Raw genomic sequence first — 27,778 nt, 5'->3', positions numbered from 1 at the left:
TGTACTTGGCAACAGTTAAGCATGACTTGACTGCATCATGTGGAGACCAGAGTGAAGCACTCTTATGTTGGGCAAGTGTTGAAGAACACCTAGACCAGAGGTCTCCAACTTCTCCAGTTCTTGGACCATATGCAAGCTCTAGGTAACTTTATGCACTCTGCATGACTACTTAATTAGTCAACAGAAGTGGAGGGTGTTATCTAAGCAGTTCAATTTGGTTTGTTAATTTTGTTTAGAAATGCAGAGAATGAGAACAGACTTTCATTTTCTCTCATCCCGTGTGGTGGTGGGGAGTGTGTGTGTGTGTGTGTATGTGTGTTTGTTTTCCTATTTATCAGTGGTCCCTTGCCAGTAAGACAACTTGTCTTCTTTCCTTTTTCTTACTCTTGGAAACACAAGGTACATCTGTAATCTTGTGCACTCCTGCTCCTGTGGGGTCATTGTGTAATATCTTAATTGTCTTATCATCCTTAGGGAGCTCTTGACAAAGTGAACGGGATATTTAAGTGCACTCCAAGGCCTCAGGTACAATGGCAGATAGAGTCAGAAAAGACATGTTTGTTCCTGGAATGCAGTTTTTTTCTTCCTTTAGGCTTTACATAGGTAACCATCCCAGAAAAATTACAGTAGTTATTTTTCAGAATGGACTGTAGCTGTCAGTGTGTGTGGGGGGGGGGGAAGAAACCCTATTTGGAAATAGAAAAGAAGAGAAGAGAATTTTTATTGGCCAAGTGTGATTAGACACAGAAGGAATTTGTCTTGGTGCATATGCTCCCAGTGTACATAAAAGAAAAGATACGTTCATCAAGAATCATACAATACTTAATGATAGTCATAGGTTACAAATAAGCAATCAGGAAACAATATCAATTTAAATCATAAGGATACCAGCAACAAGGTTACAGTCATACGTGGGAAGAGATAGGTGATGGGAACGATGAGAAGATGAGAAGATTAATAGTAGTGCAGACTTAGTAAATAGTTTGACAGTGATGAGGGAATTATTTGTTTAGCAGAGTGATGGCATTCGAGGAAAAACTCTTCTTGTGTCTAGTTGTTCTGGTGTGCAGTGCTCTAGAGCGTCGTTTTGAGGTTTTTCAAATGAGTGTTTTTTTCCCCAGGCAAAAAATAAGATAATATCCTGGAAATACATTTCTCCTCTTAAAAAAGATCTTCCTTAAAATGTTGAGCACATGACCATGGGGATGCTGAAACAGTCATAAGTGGTTTTCCTTGCCTTTGATTATATGATACACTTTGATATAAACTATGGTGAATAAGTCTTATTATTGGTAATCAGTGTTTCAAATATTATTATTTCTGCTTATCCAGAATTAAGCCATTCACAGCTTTACATTTGCAGTATTTGTTTCATTAGCCCATTATTGTAATGTAAAAATATGCAGTAGGCAAATTTTCTACAACTTAATACTAAATTTTTCTGTAGTTGCCTGACTCTTGATTTTTGAAATTTCTAAAATGAGGGAGGAAAAGGGGATATACAGTATAGCATTAAAACCTATTAATCATATCTCTGGTGGGTTTTTTTAGAAGAAGCTCTTGTCTGCCTAGTTAACTTAGATAACCTTATAATCTTCTTTCAGTTCCTTCTATCAGCTTTCTTTTTAGAAACTGCTCTAGATATGCATTGTGTTCTGATGTTCAAGTACCGCTTTTATAGGAACAAGCATAGAGTTATGGTGAGGTTACTGTCTTGGACAATTTTTTATATAATTGTACACATTCTTTAGTGGAAGGGATTGAAATCATTAGGCGTGGTTCCCCGCAACCTTGAGATGCCTCTATATTCTCTATTGTATATATTACATAACTTAAACAAATAAGATCCAGGATAATAAGATGAAAGTTTGCACACTGCTCTTCATTTTTTGCTTGGGAAGTACAAGGTGTAGAACTGTGTTTTCTTGGCATCCTTAATGCTTGAACAACTGCTTTGCATATTTGTACACTTCATTTCTATATTCATATCTTGGAATCAAGTCTTATTTTTTTTCAGCCATATCATGCTGTGCTGTTTTTTTTCATAAGAATTTTCTATATATATATATATAAAAGCAAAATACTACTCATGCATCAACACGAAATCTCCAGAACTGTAAAGCCTACAAACTTGAAATTTGGCATGACGTTCCTCTTGGCTTCTAGGTGCTCGATAAGAAAGGATTTTTCAAAATGACCATCAGATCATTAGTATTTCTTATATTATTATTAACATGCTCTGATGCTAAGGAGTTAGACGTTCTATTCCCCCTCTCCACTTGAAAAGAACTCTGTTCCAACTACTACTTGGACATGGACATGGCCAGTGCGTGACTCATCTGGCCTGTGGGCTGGGAGTATAGACATTGTACTCCCCACCTGAAAGGTAGAGAAGGGGATAAGATAGGAGAGGCCTCTGTGAGACAAGCCTGAGGGAGAGAAGGGGATTAATTTTCAAGCTGTAAGTGTCAATTTATCAAGCCCGATCACATAGTTTCATAGTGGAGCATGGGTATTCAGCTAGTCTACTATAAGTTTTAACAGTATTTTACAATAAGGTGCTGTATAGTTCATTTCTTTCAACACTGATGCTTAAACTAGCAAACCATGTTAGATTTCAGCATGATATATGAATTAGATTTTATCTTAATGCGGGAGATTGAGAAATGATTTTCCTTACATGCTATATTTTCTTGAATGCCTTTTTCTTTAATGTCTTTCTATAGAATAGGTTGTTTATTATTAAAATGTAAAAGTATTGTGATGAGCACTTACGTTTGGTTTAGCTACACTCAGCTTTATCTTGGTGCATGTTATTTTCTCCAGCAGTAGGAATATTTTATACACCTCATGTATAACCTACGGGACATAGGTACCATAAAATTTAAATTAATGTAACATTTCATTCTTTTTTTTAATGAAATGGATATTTTTCCACTGGTATTTTAAACAAATCTTCATTCATATTTGTTGAGATTCATATATATTTTCTTATGAAGCTCTGTTGCAGCAGTTATCAGCACATATCCAACTCTGGATGATACTGGAACAGCTAAGTAGGGTCAGTTCATTTACCTGGAGGAGAGACCACCAGGAAATCCCAGAGTTTCAGTCTATGTTGAGAAGTTAAAAAAAAAAAAACCTTACAGGCATGCAGATGGCTTCTGTATTGTTACCGAAAAACAGTCTTCTAAGTCTCCAGGAGTCAAGCTCAACTAGAAAAGATAATTATGAACCCTCCAAACCATCTAATGAAAAAGCATGCTGCATCCGTTGCACTCTTTCCTCACAAATACTGATTTTTGTGGTAAAAAAAAGGTAGGATCAAAGAATAGAAAAGGACAATTATGTTATACCTTGAAGAGAGTGACGTCTGAGCCTCTTTGTAAAATTAATGATTGAAGCAGTTTGATTTTATAGAATCCCTCTCTCTAAGCATCTGAAAGTCAGCATTTGATTGAGAGTAACTTGAAAAACATTGTTGTTACTGCGCCATTTTTATTTCAAATAGTTTTGAGAAACCTTTTGGAAAACTGATTCAGACTTGAAAATGAATGCTACTGAATGCTACTGAATGCTAAAGAAAGATGAGGACGGAATGTTATGCCAATATCAAAGGATATCTGGAATTTGCTCTCATCGCCTTGTCTCCTGGTTCCCTATGCACTTTTGGGTGGGAGATTATTTAAAATGAACTGTGGTCCTGGACTGTTTTGTCTCTTCATTCCCTCTACTGACAGAAGACTAAGCGGCAGCAAGTTCATTCTCGGCCTTTTGTAAAACCATCGACTGATGGTCATTCATGTGGATGAGATTCGTTTCCTGTGTTCCTCAGGAGCTGGCACCCAGTTGAATACGGTAATTCCGGGGACAAATGTAACGGCAAAATGGAAACACCGCCTCTGCTGCTGGTTTCATCACAGCTTGTCACTCAGATCTCCACTCCCATCATTTCAACATCTGATAGCGTATCTCCAGAAACTCTTAAGAGAATGATATTTTCAACTCAGGTAAGATAATAATTGGTATGATTATGCTTTATGGGGCCAGGTATTATCAAATATTTGAGAGATATTAAAATTAATCCTGAACCTGTGACCTGAGGTAGCATACCATACTTTGTTAGATGGGGTAATATTTCAGAATTATTAAAATGCATTATTTATCTTATATTGCTAACACTATACAGTAGTACTTGACTTATGACCACAGAATTATTAAAATACATTATCTTATATTGCTAATACTATACCATAGTCCTCGACTTGTGACTAATTGAGCCCAAAATTTCTGAGACATTTGTTAAGTGAATTTTGCCCCATTTTACAACCTTTCTTACCACAGTTGTTAAGTGAATTACTGCAGTTGTTTAGTAACACAGTAGATAAGTGAATCTGGCTTCCCCATTGATTTTGCTTGTCAAAAGTTTGCAAAAGGTGATCATATAACCTTGGGACACTGCAACTGTCATAATTATGAACCAGTTGCCAAGCATCTGAATTTTGATCACATGATGCTGGGGATGCTACAAAGGTACGTGCGAAAAATGGTCATAAGTCACTTTTTTCAGTGCCGTTGTAACTTTGAACGGTCACTAAATGACCTGTTGTAAGTCGAGGACTACCTGTATGCCTCTTTTGCCTCTTCTTGTAAAAGCTAAGAACATCTTTGTAATGCATAGACACATGGTGATTTATGTCTTCCACTTGAAACAGTAGTAGGTCTGGATTAAATACCGTGTTTCTGTCTTATATTTTTTTTGAACCCCAAAATAAGTGCTTGGCCTTATTTTCGGGGAGATCTTATTATTTTGGGGCGCGTGGAGCAAGATGGGGCTCCTCTTGCCATCTTACCTGATTTCCAGCTCTGCGTTTAAATATTTTCAGGAAGAGCTTATTTTCAGGGGGGAGGCTTATTTTAGCGCATGCGCTCAAAAGCCCGATTGAGCTTATTATCAGGGGATCAGTGGTGGTTGCTCCCGGTTCTGTCCAGTTCTTTAGAATCGGTAGTAAGTGGCAGGAGGCTCCGCCCACCCGCCCATACATCATAATTGACGATCTGCATATGCGCGCTCTCCCATTGCGAACCGGTAGTAAAAGTAAGTAGAACCCACCCCTGCAGGGGATGTTGTATTTTCGGGGAAACAGAGTATGTAGACCAGTTAGCTATTCTGTATTTACTTTTCTGGAAATAAGCCTAATTGAAGTCAATGGATTCTGGACTTAATGATACTATAAGCATGAAAACACATGTTGTTTATTGCTTAGAAATACAGGTTAGATTTTTATTGGACAGATTCAGATACATTTGGAAGCCAGCCTTATACCAGAGATATCATAAAGCATTAACCATTGTTTAGACAAATATATGATGAAGATATGGAATTATTTTAGGCTTGCTATTATTCTAAACCACAAAGACACAAGAGGAGTACTGTTTGATAACTGTAAAATGTAATTTAAAATTCTGTAAAATGTAGGTTAAAAGACATTTAATTTTTAGCTAAAAGTTTCATAGCGTTCTCAGTGTTTACTGTCCTGACTTAATATCTGCTATTCCTATAAAGAAAAGCGATCTTTCACATGAGATATATACAGCGTGAATAATTTGTAAATATAAACTATTTTTTTAAATGAGATAGTTATCAGTTAGAGCTTCCCTCCAAATTGATAAAACAGGCATAGCTTTTGTTTGGAAATTTCAAAATTAATTATTCAAGTTTGGGGAATTTTTTTTCTGCCCAGGATCAGTATAGTAATAGTTTCGTATTAGGTTGAATAAAGAAGTTTTCTAAGAAATTCACTGACGTTCTCTAAAAGCAGCAAGTGAGAAGGCATGAGAGAGTTTCACTTTCCCCTCTCAACAGCTATAAATAGAATCCATACATTGGAGAAAGTGTTCCAAATCTCTTCACAGCTAGGGAGCATCCTGGGAGCTCTTGAGCACTTCATTGCATGGAGTCTTGTTGGTTGTTAGAAGCTGAAAATATTTGTGTCCATGCAGAACTGGGATCTATAAGATTTTTCCTTCTATTGTAGTCAGTTAGTTGCCCTCATAAGATGCTCTGTAGTTGGCCAAATCCATTTCTCCAGAGCAAATTTTTTGAGGAAACGGTGGGATTATTGGAGGGAAGGGAAAATTACATTGCATGACCAAAAATCTGTGGGCTAAATATCACCCTTTATCTCCTAAACTAAGCTAGTTCAAGAATTAATGCATAAAAACACTAGTGGCCAGAGAACCAAGGCAGCACTTTAAACCCCTTTGACAAATTCGGGGATGTAAATGTATATAAATCAATAGATGTTTCAGTTAATCAAAATTTATAATGAAGTAATTAAGACAACTGTTGCTATACTACTACTTTTTAATAGGGAAATTTTATACTTGTTTTACTCTATAGCCTAAAAAGATGCATTGATATGAAACTATAGTCGTCTCTCTGTCCAAATATTAAATGTAATATCTGAAGAAAGGTCTCATTTCTGTACTAGTCACTTGGAACAAAGATGACTTTAAGAACGATAAAATTGAGCAAAATTATAGATGTTCAATGACTCGTTCTTGGAATTTTGATGTCCAGGAAAAGGATGTTTAGCTTTTTGGGATAAAAATAATATTGTGGAGAAGATTTATTAATATTTACGAAATTACAGCCAGATTCAGTACCAAATTATTTGTGAAATAGATATTATTTGTATCTTTAGTGCTGCAGGATGTGAAAGAATCAAACCAAATACAAATAATTTCTGACTGTTCATGAATTTAATCGTGCTTTTCTATTTCAGATCGCTCATGATAGATTTCTAGCATTGTGGCCTTTAGATGGCTTTCACACAGGTAAATGAAAAGAACAAAGCTCAGTCATATATGATTCCAAATATAAAAACTAAAATTTAATGTATTCATTCCTGTTTTAGATATGAATACTGCACAATCTGAAGACATGGACTTGGACCATGAAGATTTGTTTTTGGATTTTCCAGGACCCAGGACACTCTGCTGTACTTCCTGCAGGGAAAAAATTAAATGTGTGACAAAACTAAAGGAACATTTTCAAGAACATACATTCCCTATGATTAACCCTCTTGATACCACTGACTATTCTAAGCCAAAACTGGCTGGTTCTTCTGAGCACATGTCTCCTTGTCAGCTTGCCCGCTTCCAGTGTTCAAAATGTCCCGCAAGCTTCACTCTAAAATCAAACATGGAACAGCATGGAAAAAAAAAAAAACATTTCAATTGGAAGAAGATGCAGTGCCCTCACTGCCTCAAATTATTTCGAGACAAAACAGACTTAAATCGGCGTCTTATATCTGTACACTCCAGCTAATGTCTTTTTTCGTGGGAAGGGCTTTCTTTGGTACTTGGAAAAACCTTATTACTCATAAGAAAGGTTGCACACACAGCCATCTGAAGAACGTCTACAAAATATTGATCAAACTCAGGAATAAGATATTAAATAAGAAAACTAAGGGTGGCATGGAATTCAGCTCTTCAGACCTTGAATACCTAACACCTCAACTCGGTAGTGTACAGGTAGTTCTCCATTTAACAACCATTCATTTACTACCATTACAATGGCACAGAAAAAGTGAGTTGCAACTGGTCCTCGCACTCACAACCGTTGCAACAACCCAGCTGTCAAATGATCAAAATTTGGGCGCTTCGCAACTAGGGTCATGTGACCATCATTTATGGGCTTCCCAGCTAGCTTCTGACTAGCAAAATCGGTGGGGGGAGCCAGATTCACTTAACAACTGCATGATTCACTGCTGTGATTCACTTAACAACCGTGACAAAAAAGGTCATATGCCTCAGTTCACAACTGCCTTGCTTAAGAAAGGAAATTCTGGTTCCAATTGTGGTCGTAAGTTGAGGGCTATCTCTATTCAGTTTTGCTGGTACTGCGGTATAAACCTTTTTAATATAAAGTAAATCCTGATTAACATCAGGTACAGAAAGGAATTGTTTATTCTTGCCATTTCTAAATTCTATGACCAAGATGCATAAATCTTAAACGTGAAAGTTTTAATTTTTTAAGATTTGGTACGCATAATTTTTAGAGAAAACATTTAAAATATTTTTGTGCTTTATTTTTACAGTTGGTTTAAATTATAACACATTTCATTTGAATGCTGTATGATATCAACACTTCGCAATCCAAGTGTAATTCTGCCTTAGTAGCAGTATACTAGTTAGAAGTACATCTGCATTTATATTCCTCAACAGAGTAAAAATACATTATCCATATTTTATATTCATTGGAACATTATATCTTGCTACGTTTATTGTAAAATATATTTTGCTTCCCCAGGCCTCATGGTTATATGCATACATACTGTGTCTGTTGATGTAGGCCTACAAAATTCTGCTGGCCTTTTAAAATAAATTAGAAAGGAAGCAGTCCATCCACCTACATGAGGATATCCAGTCAAGGGCTCCTTATTTAACAGTTTTTAAAAAAAGACATTGTGTAGTTCTGTAGATTCTTCATTTGTAATAGATTTTCTGTGAGAATGGTAGGATGATTGTATAATACATGCCTAATTTAGAAGCATCTACAGGATATCCTATAAAAGAGAGATAATAACCCACATAACTTATTTGTTTATAATTAAAAGCACTACTTGTTCTTTGGGGCTAGAAAAGCTACCCATAACCATCATTCTGTATCATATGAACAGTGGGAGAAGTTAGAAGAATATATTATTTTTATTAGATTTTGTCAGGAACAAATAATAGCAATAGCACTTAGACCAGTGATGGCTAACCTTTTTGCTATCGCGTGCCAAAAGTGGGGGGAGCAGGGAGGGTCATGCCCACGCGTGCTCACAGCCATAATTCAGTGCACCCCACCCTCCCACGCATGCGTGCGCGACACCCCTGTGCTCCCCCCCGCTTTTGGCACGCGATGGCATGGTGGGCCCAATAGGCCCGTTTTTCGCCGGAAATAGCCCATTTGCCGACTTCCGGTGGGACTGGAAGGCCCGTTTTTTTGCCCTCCCCAGGCTCCAGAGCCTTTCTAGGAGCCTGAGGAGGACGAAAATGGCCTTCCCCACCCCTCTGGAAGCCCACCGAAGGCCGGAAATAGCCTGTTTCCTGACTTCCGGTGTGCCTGGAAGGCCTGAAAATCACCTGGCCGGCACACACATGCTCGCCGGAGCTGAGCTAGGGCAATGCTCGTGTGCCCACCAATATGGCTCCGCGTGCCACCTGTGGCATGCGTGCCATACGTTTGCCATCACGGACTTAGACTTATATACTGCTTCACAGTGCTTTACAGCCCTCTCTAAGCAGTTTACCTTTTGCCCCCAACAATCTGGGTCCTCATTTTACCAATCTTGGAAGGATGGAAGACTGAGTCAACCTTGAGCTAGTCAGGATTGATGGAATTGAACTTCTGGCAATGTGAGTTAGCCTTCAATACTGCACTTTAACCACTGCACCACCACGCCCTTAAACAGGAACAGGAATTGAGTTCAAAGCACTAAGAGTTTATTCTTGCCACCTATAACAAGAATCTCATCTAATAATGGTCAAGGAAAATTGGCCCTAGATAAGGTTGAATGGAATTCACTGGTTGGGGGGTATTCCTTCCTCCAATTTTCCCCACAACCAGCACCCTATGAAGTGGGTTGAGCTGAGAGAAAATGACTGGCCCAAGGTCACCCAGATGGCTTTTGTGCCTAAGGTGCAGGGGTGAAATCCAGCAGGTTCTGAAAGGTTCTGGAGAACCGGTAGCGGAAATTTTGAGCAGTTCAGAGAACCGGCAAATACCACCTCCGGCTGGCCCCAGAGTGGGGAGGGAATGGAGATTTTGCAATATCCTTCCTCCAGGAGTGGGGAGGGAATGGAGATTTTGCAGTATCCTTCCCCTGCCATGCCCACCAAGCCATGCCCACAGAACCTGTAGTAAAAAAATTTGGATTTCACTGCTGCTAAAGTGGGACTACAATGTACAGTCCCCAAATTTCTAGGCCAGCACCTTAATCATTATAACAGACTAGCTCTATAGATGCAGCAAAATAACTATAGTGATTAAATCTTTCTAAGGGTGGTATTGTCAGTGATTATGAAGATGAATCATAAGCATTTTTCTCATTAGTGAGAGTTGTATTTGTAGCAACATACTCACACTAATGAAATGTCAGGTGTGGGAGTAGGAATCCAGTAGGTCCTGAAAGGAGCAGATGAAGCCGATTGTAATATTTAGTGTTAAAAGTTTTGTTTCCTAGTCTTTGGCCAAGATCTGCTTTTCTGAAATCCAGTTTCTTTACCCAATTTTATCTATAGTGATTTTGAAGCTATGGGAAAATGTTGGGCCAAAACGTAGAAATGATTATTGTTCATCCTAACGCTTAATCGGAAGAAATGCTGTCAAAAATTCTTTACCATAACCTTTTTTTTTTTAAAGTTGATGGTTGTCAACATATTTATTATATATTTTTTTTCATATTTATCATTTCTCCACATTGGTTCAATTACAAACTCTGGTTCTCATGTACTAAAAAATCAGAGCAACGTTGCATTTAAGTTGTTTGATGTAATTCCCGCCAATACAAGAACACAAAGGCAAACCCTGAATTGTGCTGCCCTTTATTCTTTTTGCAAAAAGGTGAAGAACTTGTATACGCAAGGCAAGAAGATACGTAATAAGACAGCTGGATGCTATTGTGAGAAAAAGGCTGATTTCTGAAAAATAACTTGATATCTTAGGTCCTCACCTACATTATGAAAAACAACTCCCTTCAAAATTGCCAAGTGAATGTGCTTGCAGGCCCATCTGCAAAACAGTTATGTGTAAGTGTGATTTGTAGAATTAATGGCCTGGTTTCCAGGTCAAATTGAATATAATCTGCTTCAAGGCAAGATCAATACTTTTAACACTTAAGTCACAGAGTTAAGCTCCCAGCTGAAAAAGAGAATGAAAAACACATTGTGAAGGAGGCTTTGTACTGGCCAAGGGTCACTAAAGAGGTGCTTGGATAATTCTAGGCAGCTTCATAAAACATGAATTCATTCACATTTGGATAGTGGATTATCATGGTAGACTGGGTGCTTTCTCTGGTAGTAAATGTACTAGTGAGGAAATTGTGTTGTCTATGTCACACAAATTGCTGGTGGTCTTTTCTTTCTTTTATCTACACGCAAGTTTGTTTGGGAAAGGACTTTTGTGCAAGAATGGGTGTCAATTGAAGTAATTTCTCTTTTCATGGTATGTTTTTGTAAGAGTTTGATTGTTTCATTCCGAGATAAGTAATTAGTAAGTACAAGTAATTCTATAAAGCGTAAAGAAGTAAATCTGTGCAGTTAATACAATGAGGGAATGCTTTACTTTAGACTCGGGGATTTTATATCAACTTGAGATGGTATCTCATATCACGTCAGTTCAAGTATGATAAGATAGTCTTGCTGGGCTTCGGCGTGCTTGGACAGGAATTTTTTCGAACCTGTAGAAGCAGGACTGTGTGCATCTAGCCATCATTGGCTGAAAACATAAAAGGCTAAACAAGGTGAGACCTGGTTGTCCCTTGAAAGGGAGACCACTAGAATATGTTAGAGGTAGGAAAACAAAACAAAAATCCTAAAAGGCAAGACTACTACACGGATGTGTCCATGATGTTATCAAGAGTCAACAATGAGTGGAAGACTTTATCAAGACACAGAAGAAAGCAATATTTGAGGTTTGGTATGCATAACTGTATTTCTTTCCTAGCAATCATTTGGGAGAAACAGAAGGGGAGGCCCACTCCCTGGAGACCTAGTCCCTTCCATGTTTTGCCTGTTTTGTAGTCAATTGCGGATAATCCGTTTCATTCATATATAGAGTTTACAGATAGAAAGATAAAGATTAATACAAACTAAAAAATATATAAAAAGCAAAATTAAAAGTGAAAAAAGAGAGAAAATAAATAATAAAAAAGATATAAAGAAGTTATTTTCCACTTCATAAAGAATATGATTTTGGTAACTAATCACCTTCTCCAGTACTACAGTCCAACTTTCGAAATCCCTTATGTTTTTTCTCTAATAACAACATCTTTACATTGCGGGGGTGCTGCAGTTCATGCGTGCAATGGCACAAGCCTTGCAGAATCCTCCACGAAGTGGCAGCGGTGGGACATGTCAGGGCAGTGGCCGGCACAAAGAACAGGGACGGGAGACGACGGCAGTGATGGGACATCCAGTCCCATGCTTGCCACCTCCTGCACCCCCAAAATAATAACACCCCCCCTCCCGATAATAAGGCCAAGCCCTTATTTGAAGGGGTAAAAAGCAAATAAGACCTGTCTTATTTTCGGGGAAACACGGTAGTTATTTCCAGAAATCATTAACCTCCTCTTGAAATAAGGTATCTTGAAACATATTTACTTTGGCTGTGTACAGAAGCAGAGGCATAGGAGACACTAATCATAGAAACAGCTAAGCAAAAAATGTTTCAGGGACCAAATATTAGCAAAATAATTTAAAACATGTCTTTTATGTTTCTTGATTAAGATAGTTTTCAGATACCCTGTTTCCCTGAAAATAGTCCTAGCATGTTTTTTTATGCATGCACCTACAGTAATATAAGCTCTAACCCCAAAATAAGCCCTACTTAAGCACCTGCATAATTAACCGGCCGCCTATCATCTGGTTACTTGCGAGGCGAGACAGGGTGGAGCTGCCCCACGCGCCCTGCAGTGGCTTAACTCAGGGCCCCCACAGCCAGGCCTCCATGCCCCGACAAATGCTTCGCAGCGGAAGTACCATTAACCATGTGCAGCAGGAGCCCACGTGGCCGCCGGCCCACTTCTGCTTGGTTGCGGCTGCACCGGAGCAGGAGGCCGAGTGTGGCACTGGTGCCACAGCCACGAGGCGAGGCAGGGGAGGTGGAGCTGCCCCACATGGCCTGCACCGACTTACCTCAGGGTCCCACAGCTAGGCCATCAATGCCTTGACAACTGCCTTGTGGCCGCGAGCAAGCAGAAGTGGTGGACCGGTGTCCACATCAGTTGCTGGAGCTGCCGCTACGAGGCAAGGCAGGTGTCGGGGCATGGATGGCCTGACTGCGAGGGCCCTGAGATAAACCATTGCGGGGCGCGTGGGGCATCTCCACCTCCCCGCCTTGTGGCAGTGGCACTGGTGCACTGCATAGCCCCCTGCCCTGTTGCGAGCAAGCAGAAGTGAGCCTCACATACATGGAAAAAACAATAAGACACCCCTGAAAATAAGCCCTAGTGCTTATTTTCAGAGCCCCAAAGAAAAGAAGAGTGGGTCTTATTTTTGGGGAAACACGGGTCTATTACAGTATGGTGAAATTCTGTCCTGTTGTCTTTTCAAAAATACTCAATCTGGGAATCCTTCACACAGCGGTTGATATGACAGATTTCAATGATCTTTGAAAGCCCGCTGCCTTAAATAGAGACTTTAAATAAAATAAACTATTTTCTTTTTTAATTATTTATACAAAGTGTACTGAGTTGAACTGGGAGGGTGGGGGGGGGGGAAGCCAAGCAAAATTTTCCCCCTGCGGTATCTGATGTGGAAATCGGTAGAAATTATTCTCGACCTTATGAGGCCTTTAAAAGGCAACCTGTGCCTTTTAAATAGCAAAGCTTTTAAACTCTGTTGCCCTGTTTTATGGACTACCGGTAGCAAAATGTTTGCCGTGAGTGTGCAAACAAAAAAATAATAATTTTTTTTTCCTGTCTCCTTCCAATTAACGCAGCTAGCCTGCAATTTTACAGTCTGGCGACTGCTAAATAATTTATGGTGCTCTTTGGCAAACGGTGGGTGGGGAAAGAAGAAAGCACCGTCAAACTGGCAGAGATCAGCAGATTAGATTGGATACTCTGGGGCTTTTTTTTAGGCTAAGGAGGAGACAGCAGATCACTTGCTGAGGCCAGAAGCTAATGGCTGCCTGTGAATTCCCTGAAGGCTGGGTTTATGCAAAACGTTCTCAGCAGGTTGTTTCCACTCGGTTTCCACTTCAGTGGAAGCCGATTATGCCAGCAAGGCTTACTTCAAGGAGTGTAGAGCGTTGCAACTTTGTTCATTGACAAGGTAATAGTTACAAGCTGTGAGCCAATTCCAAGCACTTCCAGAGGTCATCTGGACAAAGAATAACGGAATAACAGAGTTGGAAGGTGGTCTTGGAGGTCTTCTAAATCCAGGGGTCCCCAACCTCTGGGCCATGCATGGCCCACTGCCGGGCCTATTTAGAATTGGGCGGTGCCAGTGGCTGGCTGGAGCGTGCATGTGCGCAGCTCAATTTGCACGAGTGGTGGGCCAGTGGGCAATCGTGCGTGCCGGCCTGCTGCTTTCGCAAGTCAAGCTGCATGCATGCATGCTGGCCCACCGCTTATGTAGGGGATATAGTCATCGAGCCCTTGTCATGGTCAGATCACTCGCTCCTTCGCCTTGACCTTCGAACCGCGGCACCCCGCTGCAGGGAGGCGGAACCGGTAAGATGGTACCGCCCCAGGCGCCTGATGGAACCTGATAGGTTCCAGATGGAGCTTGGGCCAATCCCGGAGGTTCTGGCTCACGCCTCATCTGGGGACCTAGTGGCCGCCTGGGATAGGGCGGCTGCTGGAGCCCTGGATCGAGTCGTGCCTTTGCGGCCTCTGACCCGGCGCCGATCTTGCCTGGCTCCTTGGTTCACCGAGGAGCTGAGGGAGATGAAGCGCCGGAAAAGACGCCTAAAGAGCTGTTGGAGGGCTAGTCTTTCTGAATCTGACCGAACACTGGTAAGATCTCATATTAGGAATTACCTAGTGGCGATAAAAGCAGCAAAATGTTCTCATTTTGCTGCTCTTATTGCGTCATCAGATAATCGCCCGGCCACCCTGTTTAGGGTGACCCGCTCCCTGCTCCACCAGGAAGTGCGGGAGGACCCCTTGGAGGGAAGAGCCGAGGATTTTTTTCAGTATCTGTATGACAAAATCACTCAGATTCGGGCAGGTCTGGACTCTGACGGGATAGATCCAGAGAGGGTGATGGAGACAGGTCTTGAGACTGTTATCTGGGATGAGTTTGATCCTGTGACCCCAGATGACGTGGACAGGATTCTGGGTAGATTGAACGCGACCACATGTTTGTTGGACCCGTGTCCCTTCTGGTTAGTGCTGGCTTCCTGGGAGGTGACGCGAGGCTGGCTCCAGGGGATTATAAATGCTTCGTTGGGTGAGGGTGTCTTTCCCGCCACCCTGAAAGAGGCGGTGGTAAGGCCTCTCCTCAAGAAGCCTTCCCTGGACCCGGCAGTATTGGCTAATTATCGTCCAGTCTCCAACCTTTGCTTCGTTGCGAAGGTTGTTGAGAGTGTGGTTGCGCGACAGCTACCCCAGTACCTGGATGAAGCGTCGTATCTAGATCCGTTCCAGTCGGGCTTCAGACCTGGGTACAGCACGGAAACGGCATTGGTCACGTTGGTTGATGATCTCTGGAGGGCTCGGGACAGGGGTTGTTCCTCTGTCCTGGTTGTCCAGTCTCTTTTTAAAAACTTCCAGTGATGGAACTTCCACAACTTCTGGTGGCAAGCTCTTCCATTCCTTAATTGTCCTCACTGTTAGGAAGTTTCTCCTTAATTCCAGGTTGCTTCTCTCTTTGATTAATTTCCAGCCATTCTTTTTTGTCCTGCTTTGGAGAATAATTTGACCCCCCTCTTCTTTATGGGAGGAAGATGTGCTGGATATGTTTGCCACTTTGAGTTGGTTGTAAAAATAATAAAGACAGGATGCAAATTAAACAAACAAACATTCAACCTGATTTATATCATAGGGTAATTGCTGTGGGAATATAAAGAAAGAGAATCCTAGAGAAAGATGCCTTGAGCTCCTGTAAAAATGATTAGATTAGGATTAGATTAGATTAGATTATTGATTGGAAAGAGTGAAATCACCCTGAGATGCACTGCCATAGCTACTATTTTCTCTTACCTGTTTATTCAGTCTCAAATATTATTCCTTTCCTCTTGAATCTTTGTCCTTTATCTTTAACTATCTGATATGTTGGCATATGTCATCTTGACAGCTAGTAGCTACCTGGAATTCCATACAGATGAGTGAATAGACTGGTTTTTTTCTAGAGATGATTGGGCAATAAAGGTATAATGGCTTTTTTGTGTGAAAGTGGATTTATTACTCCCATGCATTTCTTTGCTTCTAGTCTCAAATACATAATGTTATCTTATTTTGATAATTCTCTGATTGCAGAAGTCCACATTTCATTAGGATTTTAAAATGAGGAATTGGAACAAAATCCATGCTTTCTGCATTATTGGCTATAAAATTGTTCTTGTTTTCTTCAATCCTGTTTTCTTTTTCATTACCTATAGCAGTGATGGCTAACCTTTTCCAGACCGATTGCCCAAAGCTCACAAACCCCAACCCCCCCGTGCATGTGCGCAGGGGGGGGGTGCACATGCATGTGCGGCTCCCCTCGTACATGCCCCATGCATGCGCGGCAGAGACCCGACAACCAGCTGGCTGGCAGCAGGCGCACACACGTGTGGCAAAGCTGAACTGGGGCGACGGCTCGCATGCCCACAGAGAGAGTGCACTGTGTGCCACCTGTGGTACATAGGTTTACCATCATGGACCTATAGTGTCAATATACTAATCAGAGTTTCATCTGCTGGATTTTCTTTCTAAGACAATTGAATGTTGACACTAACTGTTATCAAATATTAAGATTAAATATGTGATGCAGTCATAGAAGAAAATAAACATAGACAATTGTAATAACCATTAATTTAGATAAAAGTCTTAGGACCTTTAAAGATTAATACATATGGGGTTATTGGTTCTCTCTTAACCTGATTGTTTGCTAGCAGATGTCTCATTACCCAAGTAGATAACATTATCAATATCAGTCAGTGTGAGGTTCGCTGTCTGTTTACATGCAGTAGTTTGCGCTGGCAGTTTTGGTGGGGTAGTTTCTTCCTTGGTGGTTCCTTGATCAAAAAACTGTTTTCTGCCTGATTGTTTGTCTGACGTTGATCCCTGCTTATCTAATTTTGGCTTCTGTGGAGAGGATCTGTTGTAATCTTTTTGTTTCCTTCCTAGTTTAGTACCTATCGCTTTTTAATGGTGTGTAAATGTGGTTTGTCTCTATGTGTCTGTTGATGGCTGATTTGTCTGAATGCCCAACCTCCAGGAACTCCCTAGAATTTTTGGATTTGGCTCAAGCCAAGATGCTAATAGTTTTTCCACTTGAAACTGTGATTGAGAACAGTCCATGTGGTTGGACTGTGGTTGAGAATAGCCCATGTGTTGTCAGATTGTGTTTTCATCATGTCTTCAGACAAGAATTTGGGGTGATCTGCCAATCTTCCGCCTGCCGGTTCTACATGGTGGCTGTTACAGTCCTTGCATTGTATATTCTAGATGATCCCTGTTTTTTCTTCATGGGCTACTTGGGTCTTTCGGTTTGCTTAAAATGTTTCGGAGGGCTTTTGTTCAGTGGTGAAATCCAAATTTTTTCACTACCGGTTCTGTGGGCGTGGCTTGGTGGGCATGGTGTGGCTTGGTGGGCGTGGCAGGGGAAGGATACTGCAAAATCTCCATTCCCACCCCATTCTGGGGCCAGCCAGAGGCGGTATTTGCCGCTTCTCTGAACTGCTCAAAATTTCTGCTACCAGTTCTCTAGAACCTGCTGAATTTTACTCCTGCTTTTGTGGTTTGTGTGCTATAGTGATACCATGTCTGTTGGATGTTTCTGAGTTGTTTCGGATGCTTTTGGATGTTACTTTTCATTTTTTTTTTGTGCTATAGGAGGTCAGTTCCTTAATTCTAGATTGTTCATCTATTATTCTAGCTGGCTCACAATTTGAGGGTTCTTTGGAATTCATGGTAGAAGCCAAGCTCAGGAGAACCTTCCTATAATTACATTTTCTGTGCCAGTTGTGATCATTTCTCTATCAGAAAACCTTACGCCTGGTCAGCGCTCATGCTCTCATCGTGTCTCAATTGGGCTACTACTGCAATTTATTCTACATCCTTGCAGCTATCCATGTAATTATAGAGAGATTGAAATTTCATTTTCATTTTCATTTTCATTTTCTTAAATTTGTATACCGCCCTACTCCCGAAGACTCAGGGCGGTGAACAGGCAGAAAATAAAACACATAAATACAAAAGTTAAAAACATAATTAAAACCAAATTAAATAATTTTGCCCGAGACAATTAAAATTCCCAATAATTTAAAACAAATTAAAATTTCAATTTAAAAATTTAAAAGAAGGGGAGAAAATTAGGCCAGGCCGGCCTGCTGGAATAGGAGTGTCTTCAAAGCATGGCGGAAGGTGCGCAGATCCGGGATCCTCCGTATCTCCGGGGGGAGCTCGTTCCAGATAGTAGGTGCCCCCACAGAGAAGGCCCCTGTAATGCTGTTATTTGGAGAACTTCACTGGTTAGCTTCCAGATACAATTCAAGGTGCTGGTTATCGTCTTTAAATCCTTTCATGATTCTGGATCTGGATACCTATGAAACCCCTGCCTGCTAGTGAGATTAGGAAGAGAGCACCTGTTGAAGGTACCCTGTAGGTGGTGGGAATATCAGCTACGTAGAACTGGAGGGGGAAGCCTTCCCAGCGATGCCCTCTTCCTGCGGAACAAGCCTGCCCTATCTTATTGGGCTTCCAGAGGGCTAAAAAAGACAGATCATTTGAAAGGTTTTAGGGAATGTGTAAATTTAGACTTACTCCAGGCATACCAGCCTCCTAAGATGCAACATTTTTAACCCTATGTTTGGATTGCCACTATGAACCCACAGGAATTTGTAGCACAGAAGCCCAAGTAAACACATAAAATAACTTTTCATTCATGAAGACCGAAGCTGCATACTTCCCCTCACCTGTTTACTTAGAGAGTATTCCAGTTCCAGTTCTCTTTGGAGGGACCAATATTAGCTGAGTCCACTGTGCATTCTGCTCAGGGGTGGGTTCTAATTTTTTTTACTACCGGTTCTGTGGGCGTGGCTTATTTTGTGGGTGTGGCTTGGAGGTCATGTGATTAGGTAGGCGTGGCTAGCTGGTCCGTCATTTCTGGAAGGTCCTCGCACTTACGACCAGTCCTCGCACTTACGACCTGACTAATTTGTTTGCTTTTAACACTGATCAGCTGTAGGACGGCCCTTTGAAGCCCTGCTGGCAAGAGTTTAAACAGTTTTTTTCCCTCTAGTCATCAGCTGGGACTCAGGAGGCAGCAATAGATTGGGGGTGGGACCAAATAAAAGGTAAGAATAACGTGGGGGTGTGGGGTGTGGGAGGGCGGGGGGGGAGAACCGGTTCGGTGACGTCATATTGTCACCGCTACCGGCTCGGCCGAACCGGACCGAACCGAGAGGAACCCACCACTGATTCTGCTGGTAAATTAGACCTACAGGTTCTTGTTATTGCAGCTGTCTGAGAATACATCTTCTAGGACCTCTTTGTGCATAAAATGGACAGTAACGGGGACGAGCCACACCTTAAATGTTCATACAGGTCTCGTGTTGACATATAACACGTAAGCCTTGCCAACCTAGGAGTTAGGAACATGAATTGGGATTGTGCACAACATCCTATATAGAAGTTGGCTTGATTCCAGACCTTATATCTGATTCCTGAGATGCTCTACCTCATTTCAGCAGGGATAATGGTGCTATTAAATGAGCACCTATCTCCTTACTTCTGAAAAATGTGTTCTGAATGACAATATTGTAGCTAAGCAGGCATCCTTTCACTCTTGGGGTGTTCTAGGATATGAAGTGCAGATTTTGGTATATTGCATTTATGATTCGGTGGCTCACTATGAGTTATTTCTGGTCTCACTCCATGCATCAGGGCATCAAAAATCCATATAGAAGACAGTTACAAATTATTACTTACCATATTTTTTGGAGTATCAGACACACCTTTTTCCTCCCCTAAAAGGGAATGAAAATTTGGGTGCGTCTTATACACCAAATGTAGCCCCGCCCACCCACTGTTTCCCACCCTTTGGCCTCTGCCTCCCAGCAATTTACCTCCTTGCAGCAAGCAGCAAGAAGAAACAGCCCATTTCAGCTTCAGCGCAGCCTAATTAGCACGAGTTGATTGTCCCTCCCGACTCTCAGCTGTTTCAGGCTGCAGGGATTGCCATTGCCTATTGCTGCACAGGCCTCTGCTGCTTGCTGCAGGGAGGTAAATTTCTGGGAGCAGATTTTTTTTTTCTTGTGCTAATCAAGCTATGCTGAAAACGAAAATGAAAGTAAAGCAGGCTATTTGTTGTTTCCTGCAACGAGGCAAAATTACTGGCAGATTTCTTTTTCTTGTTTTCCTCACCAAAAAAGGTAGGTGCGTCTTATAGTCCGGAGCGTTTTATACTCCGAAAAATACGGTAGTGCCTCATCAGAACTCAGAAATATTGCCACCTTGTACCTGCAGGAAGGAAATACTCAAAATTCTTGATGAAGTCATCCATGTTTCTGCCTACATCAGTGAAGTGACATTATATAAACCTCTAAACCATGGATATCAAACTTGCTGCATCATGTTGCTGTCATGTGACATATCGCCATGTTTTTTCGCGGAGCTGGGTTGGGCGTGGCCTGCGCATGACGAATCCGGCCCACAGGTCGTCAGTTTGATACCCCGGCTCTAAACAGTACAAGCATTAAGAAGTTGGTGCAGCTTGCACGGTTCTACCCTCATAGGAAGTCTGGCTCTTACTGTATTTATTTTTTATTTATTTATACCCTGTCTTTATTATTTTTACAAATAACTATCAATATGCCTTCTTCCCAGGGGTGAAATTTAAAATGTGTTACTACTGGTTCTGTGGGCGTGGCTTGGTGGTGGTGGTGGGGGAGGGGTAATGTGACTGGGTGGGCGTGGCGAACTTTTTTTTTTTTTTAAACTTTTCAAAGCATTTTTTCTAATTCTTTGAAAAGCCTCTGCCAATCAGGCAACTCAGCTGGGATCGTCAGAGACTTTTCAAAGCATTTTTTTTTACCACCTCTTCAGCCAAGAGGTTTTTTTTATTTTTTTTATTTTTTTTTTATTTTTATTTTTTAATTTGATTTATATGCCGCCCTTCTCCAAAGACTCAGGGCGGCTTACAATGTGCTCAGCAATAGGTTGCAGGAAAAAAAATGCTTTGAAAAGCCTCTGACGATCCCAGCTGAGCCGCACGATCATCAGAAGCTTTTTTTTTTTTTACTTTTAAAAGCATTTTTTCGTCGGAAGAGGTTGTAGAAAAAATGCTTTTAAAAATAATAATAATAAAAAAGCCTCTGATGATCGTGCGGCTCAGCTGGGCATGGTGGGGGGGGGGCAGGGATTTTTGCTACTGGTTCTCCGAACCACCCGCCACCATCACTACCGGATCTGGCAATCCGGTCTGACCCGGGAGCATTTCACCCCTGCTTCTTCCTCATATTTTCTCCATAACAACATCTTGAACTAGTGAAAAATTTAGAAACTTTGGAAGAATCTCAGCAGTAATTATAGAAAAATAGTAGTAGTAGTTACCAAATTTTCATAAAGACATAAGTTGATTACGGTATGTACTAAAGAAATAATCATAAATATAAATATTCATATTTATACTTATAATACAGTTCATTTAGTGACTGTACAAAGTTACAGCGGCACTGAAAAAAATGTGACTTATGACCATTTTTCACAGTTACGACCTCTGCAGCATCCCGATGGTCATGTGATCAAAATTCAGATGCTTGGCAACTGGTTTGTATTTATGACCGTTGCTGTAACCCAAGGTCATGCGATCACCCTTTGCGACCTTCTCACAAGCAAAGTCAATGGGGAAGCCAGATTCACTTAACAACCATGTTACTAACTTAACAACTGGAAGGGAGTCACTTAGCAACTGTGGCAAGCAAGGTCGCCAAATCGGGCAAAACTCGTTTAATAGTTGTCTTGCTTAGCCACAGAACTTTGGAGTCAATTGTGGTCGTAAGTTGAGGATTACATGTACAAGTGAGAACTGGGGGGGGCACTTAAAGTTTTCCAGGGGTAGCCAGTGCTTAACACAATGGTCTTTTCTTGATAGCCTCGGTGTGTCTATAACCCATAAATCATTCCTTAAGACAGATCTTTTTCTTAAGGCATTTGAAGTTTAATGTTACATTGCCCAATTGATCACTTTGTCATGTTGGTTGTTTTTTAAATCAATTTTATTGCTTAACCCTGTTCCTCGAAGGGCCGTTCTAAATTTATTTTAAGATGAAAACCTGCGAGAGTCATTCCAGATTCTAAAACAGACGGAATAAATACATTTCTTTGCAACATAAAAGTACCCACTATTTCCATTATCTTTCCTGCTCATTTCTAGAAAATATAAGCACTTAGAAAATACTTAGAAATAATGCAGGCAATTTATCTGCAGATAAATTGACTAAAAAATTAAAAGATAAAGATCAAACACAAACATGTTTATCCTGGGAAAAATTATATACTTGGCTAGCAAAGAGAAAATCATAACCCAATTGAAAAGAGGAAAGGTATTTATTGAGAAATTTATATTACACTAATAAAGTGAGATCGGATAGACCTAATTGATGTATAAAGAGATATAAGTTGTTCTGTCTCCCTCGGAACATAATGTACTTGCAGATATGTTCGTTATTTGTTATGTTGTCTTGTATGCTATTTATATGGTGTGTTGTTATTTTCTGTTTTTTTTAATGAAAAATGTAAATAAAGACTATTTTTTTAAAAAAGAAAGAAATAATGCAAGCACTTGGGAAAAAAAAACAATGAAACTTCAAAACAATAACAAGAAATAAATCAGGCAGAAGATAATACTCTAATCCAGGAACCACCAAGGAGGAAACTGCACCCTTACCAAATTGGCAGTATAAGCTACTTGCAGCTAACCTCACCATTGATAATGTAACCTAGTTGGATAATAAAATGCCTGCAGGCAAACAACTAAGCTCAGCATCAAGAACTCCACAGCTAGGGATATTTCTATTGAAATAAATAATTGCATTTGAAAGACAGTCAGTGTGTTTCCATAAATGAACAAAAATTGATGAGTTGCCGTGGCACAGTGGTTAGACTGCAGTACTGCAGACTACTTCCGCTGACTGTCGGCTGACTGCAATTTGGCAGTTCAAATCTCACCAGGCTCAAGGTTGACTCAGCCTTCCATCATTCCGAGGAGGGTAAAATGAGGACCCAGATTGTTGGGGGCAAGAGACTGACTCTGTAAACTGCTTACTGTTTGTAAGTCTGTAAAGCGGTATATAAGTCTAAATGCTATCGCTATTGCTATTTAAATTACCCATTTCCATTACCCATTTCTCTGAACCTGCCCATTGAACACCTATGCCCACTAGCTGGAATAGATATCCAATATATGTACAGCAATATTTTTGTTAAATTACCTATAATTTTAAATCTATAGAAATTATTGGAATTGTTAAAATGATCTTTCATTAAAAATTATTATTCTATGCCTCGTTATATAATCTATTATAATCATCATCTCGCATAGAATGCTTGAACAGACTTGTATAAACAGGTATTACATTTTATAAAACAATATTGATCAGATATTGCTAGAGGAGATGAAGTACTTAAAGCTGTTGGCCCATAACTGGGCCTCAGGGTCTTTTACTCTTTTTTATTTTAGCCCTGAAGGGGAAGCAGTTAAGATATGGTTCCAATTCCTTCCTTGCAAAATATAGCATGGTCAGCAACACAAATAAAAATGTTGAGCAGGCAACTGTATTTTTAATGTGGGCCAGTGTGCTCACAGTAAAAAAAAAAAATTACAATAAAGTTATCTCATCTTTAAAATGTTGAAAGCTTACAAGATAAGCTAACCAATTTTTTTTTCCCGAAGCCAAACCCAGACAGTTTGTGAGACAGCACAGAGATTCCCTGAAAAATGATCAGATAGATGATTTTATTTGTTTGTTTGTATCCCGCCTTCGTTATTTTTTACAAATCGGACCCAAAACCTCAGTAGAGAGCTGTAAACTGCATTGCTTTGTGCTTCTTTTCAGTAAATGAGTTCACAGTCATCAGGAAGAAGTTCAAGTGTCCCTACTGCAGCTTCTCAGCCATGCACCAATGCATCTTGAAAAGGCATATGCGATCCCACACAGGAGAACGACCCTACCCGTGTGAAATTTGCGGGAAGAAATTCACCCGGCGAGAACACATGAAGCGGCACACCTTGGTAAGTTGGGACCTCTAGGGACGTTTCCAGAGGCAAAGAGGGATAGAAACTTGAGATCTGTGTGAGAGGATGTGGGTGAGCATAGAGATGATTGACTAGGGTGCCCATGGGTTTTGCATCCTTCTTTCTATTTATTGGGCAGAATTTTTTGCCAACATCGCATGTAATGATGGATTTAAAAATTCATAACAGAACTATGAAAATATTAAATACACTCGAAACCAGAATATGGTTTTAATTTTATTTATTTGTACCATGCTGTTGTGGCTCCATTACCTGAGCCTGTGTCATCGGCAGGAGAGGACTCCGAGACTGAAGGAGAGGAGTTGGCAAGGCCTCCCTCTCCAGGACCCTCCTCTCTGGCAATGCCTTCGGTGTCCGCCGAAGGGCAAGAGATAGGGCCAGGGCCAAGCACGTCCACGCAGCCACAGATGGACAGTGATGAGGGTAATGAGTCTCGGCTGGATCCACGCCAGCGTCGCAGAGATAAGTTCGCGCAACAGAAGAAAAGGCGTGCCCGAGATTAGGCTGAGTCACTGGACCACACCCCACAGGATATAAAAGGGAGCGTGGTGGCCAGTCAAACCTTGTGATGAACAAAGCTGAAAGCTTCCACGCCATTCTGCATTGCCGGACTTTTGCTATAGACTTTGCTGGGTTATCTCTGGACTTGATTAACTCCGTAATTATTGAGCTGTTTCTTTTGATGTATCAGAAGTGGGGAGAAGTTTTCTCTCCTCTTTGTAAATAATAAACTCTTGGCAGGCAGCCACTAGGTTGTTGCCAAGTTCCGTTATCTTAAGGAAAAGGATTTTGCCGGCTGGTTTGGTCTTTAACTCTTGAACGTCTGTTGGTGTGTGTGCGTGTGGTTGGGGACAGAACACCTGCTTTCATTATATTTTTTATAAATAACTCAAGGTGGCAAACACACACAGTATTTTTTTTCTCCTCATAAGGCGGGACTAATACTCACAGTCTCCTGTGATTGGTGCAAAGTCACCCAGCTGGCTTTTGTTCCTAAGGTGGGACTAGAACTCTCAGTCTCCTGGCTTCTTGCCTGCTGCCTTAACCAGTAGCCCAAATTAAAGAGTAAAATAAAATTAACAACGCATGTTTGATATGAAGAGAATCTACATATTGACTTTGAGAAGCAGGTTTTTAAAATCCATTCCTGGTGTGTGTATTGCAGAGTTCTTTCTTATTTGCCACTTAGCCTAGCAAACTGACAAATAGTTTGTTTTGTTGTTGGATATCAATAGGTTTATAAAGTAGAGCAATATTTTTTGCCAAATTATGTTATCAGTATTTAGTAAGATATATGTGTTGGTAGAGAATATTGCTTTGGGGATAAGTAATGCTCCAAAGATTACTTAAGTAGCTAAATGCTACTTAGCATATAAATGTTACTCTATACTACAAGAGCACTTTTCTATTTTAATGATAATCATGTTGACATTTACTTTTCATAGCATTACATATGACTTTTTCTGAATTCTTTTTCTTGAGTGAGCTAAAACGACATACCTGCGGTCACTTTCAGAAATGAATTGTAAATGAAAATAAATGGAGCCTATAGTACAGTGGACTAAAGCACTGTTATTAACATCTGCGTGCAATTACTGCAAGTTCAAATCTCACCAGGGTCAAGGTCGACTCAGCCTTCCATCCTTTCAAAGATAGGTAAAATGAGGACCCAGATTGTGGGGGCAATAAGCTGATTTTGTATAAATATACAAAAGTATGAAGGCTATTGCTTAACACATTGTAAGCCTCCCTGAGTCTCCGGAGAAGGGCGGCATATAAATCAAATTAAAAAAATTAAAAAAAATAAACGGGAAACTTATTGCAGGAAGACAAATTAAGCGATCTGCCTGTTAATCTGGTGATAAGATATTGTACTACAGGTAGTCTTTGATTTACGGCCACAATTAAGCTCAAAATATCTTTTTGCTAAGCCCGGTAGCTATTAAGTGCTCCATTTTATGACCTTTTTGGCTACTGCAGAGTGAATCATGCAGTTGTTAAGTGAATTTGGCTTCCCCCATTGACTTTGCTTGCTGGAAGCCAGCTGGGAAGGTTATAGCTGATAATCACTTAACCCAGAGACAGTGTCAGTGGTGGGTTTCAAATTTTTTTACTACCGGTTCTGTGGGTGTGGCTTGGTGGGCGTGGCAGGGGAAGGATACTGTAAAATCTCTATTCCTTCCCCAATCCAGGAGAAGGTTACTGCAAAATCCCCATTTCCTCCCGATCAGCTGGGACTCGGGAGGCAGAGAATAGATGGGGGGCGGGGCCAGTCAGAATTTTTACTACCAGTTCTCCAAACTACTCAAAATTTACGCCACTGATTCTCCAGAACTGATCAGAACCTGCTGAAGCCCACCTATGGACAATACAGCTATCATTAATACGTGTCAATTTCCAAGCACCGGAATTTTGACCCTATGTCCGTGGGCATGCTGCCAGAGTCATAAATGTGAAAAGCAGTTATAAGTCACTTTTTTCAGTGCCTACGTAAGCCAGTTCCTACACTATTTTAACCGTAGCATTCTTCTAGAAAAGAAGTCTTTTAAAGAGAGGCGTTTCTGGTCCAATTCACACAAACACATTCAAGCAAGCCAGTGAAAGCCCTAGCAAGTTTAGTGTTAAATCTTGGTTATAGATTTAGTAGCATATCATGTCATGCATATTCGGTCCATTGGAATACTTTAGGAGTCAGTGTATTCAGTTTGGACCAGTGGGTGGGTTGTTACCAGTTTGACCTGGTTTGAGCAAATCGGCAGCAGCAGCAGCGGGAGGCTCCGCCAGTTGTGGGTTCCTCCCGGTTCGGTCCGGTTCGGCCGAGCCGGTAGCGGTGATGATATGATGTCACCAAACCGGTTCTCCCCCCCCGCCCTCCCAACCCCCCCCCCACGTTATTCTTACCTTTTATTTGGTCCCACCCCCAATCTATTGCTGCCTCCTGAGTCCCAGCTGATGACTAGAGGGAAAAAAACTGTTTAAACTCTTGCCGCGGAGCTTCAAAGGGCCGCCCTACAGCTGATCAGTGTTAAAAGCAAACAAATGAGTCGGGTCGTAAGTGCGAGGACTGGTTGTACGTGCGAGGACCTTCCAGAAATGACTCTGACCAGCTAGCCACGCCCACCTAGTCACATGACCTCCAAGCCACACCCACAAAATAAGCCATGCCCACAGAACGCACGCAAGCGAACCCGTAGCAAAAGTAAGTGAAACCCACCCCCGGTTTGGACTTAAAACCAGGTTAAATCATTAACCAGTTAAATGTGCTTTATGAATAGACCAGTGCTTTCCTAATCCATCCCCAAATACTCCTCCAGTAGAAATCTGAGACCTCCTGCCATCCGAATATTTCAAATGCTTCAGATTTTTAAAAGAGAAAAAAAAAAAAGGTGTGCGAAAATTGAATTGAAGTGTGATTTACGGTAGATGGAATCGGTCTTTAAACCATTCCGAAGACTTTTGTAGCAAGATCCAAACATAGGAAGTGCATCCGTGAAAGAAATCCTGTTTCCTCCCAGCTGTTCCCTGGATATCGGGGCAGGATATTTTGCAGACAGCCTGTCTTGCACCCAGTTGCCCTTCTGGAAATGGCTGTCTT

The 27,778-nt window shown here is 40.9% G+C and overlaps 1 protein-coding gene and 1 pseudogene across 7 annotated transcripts in view; both read left to right on the top strand.

Moving 5' to 3' along the window:
- ZBTB46 (zinc finger and BTB domain containing 46) overlaps nt 1-27,778 on the top strand; it is a 73,884-nt gene that overhangs the window by 33,775 nt on the left and 12,331 nt on the right. For all 6 annotated transcript variants that reach the window (XR_004588420.3, XM_087890982.1, XM_087890983.1 and 3 more), the window contains one exon: nt 23,984-24,159. Coding sequence is in view for 5 of the 6 variants with exons in the window: in XM_087890982.1 (XP_087747108.1) it covers nt 23,984-24,159 (176 nt within the window). In the remaining variant the exon portion in view is untranslated. The remainder of the gene's footprint in view (nt 1-23,983; nt 24,160-27,778) is intronic.
- On the top strand, nt 2,509-8,593 carry LOC148114472 (uncharacterized; annotated as a pseudogene). The gene is made up of 4 exons (XR_015732909.1): nt 2,509-2,512; nt 3,814-4,010; nt 6,789-6,840; nt 6,921-8,593. The product of XR_015732909.1 is annotated as an uncharacterized LOC148114472 (transcript).

Source organism: Pantherophis guttatus, chromosome 3 (genome assembly GCF_059756535.1).
Source record: "Pantherophis guttatus breed Tessera chromosome 3, ASM5975653v1, whole genome shotgun sequence".
Classification (NCBI taxonomy): Eukaryota; Metazoa; Chordata; class Lepidosauria; order Squamata; family Colubridae; genus Pantherophis; species Pantherophis guttatus.
Note: the sequence above shows the minus strand (reverse complement) of the source record. Positions and strands in the feature narration are given on the sequence as shown.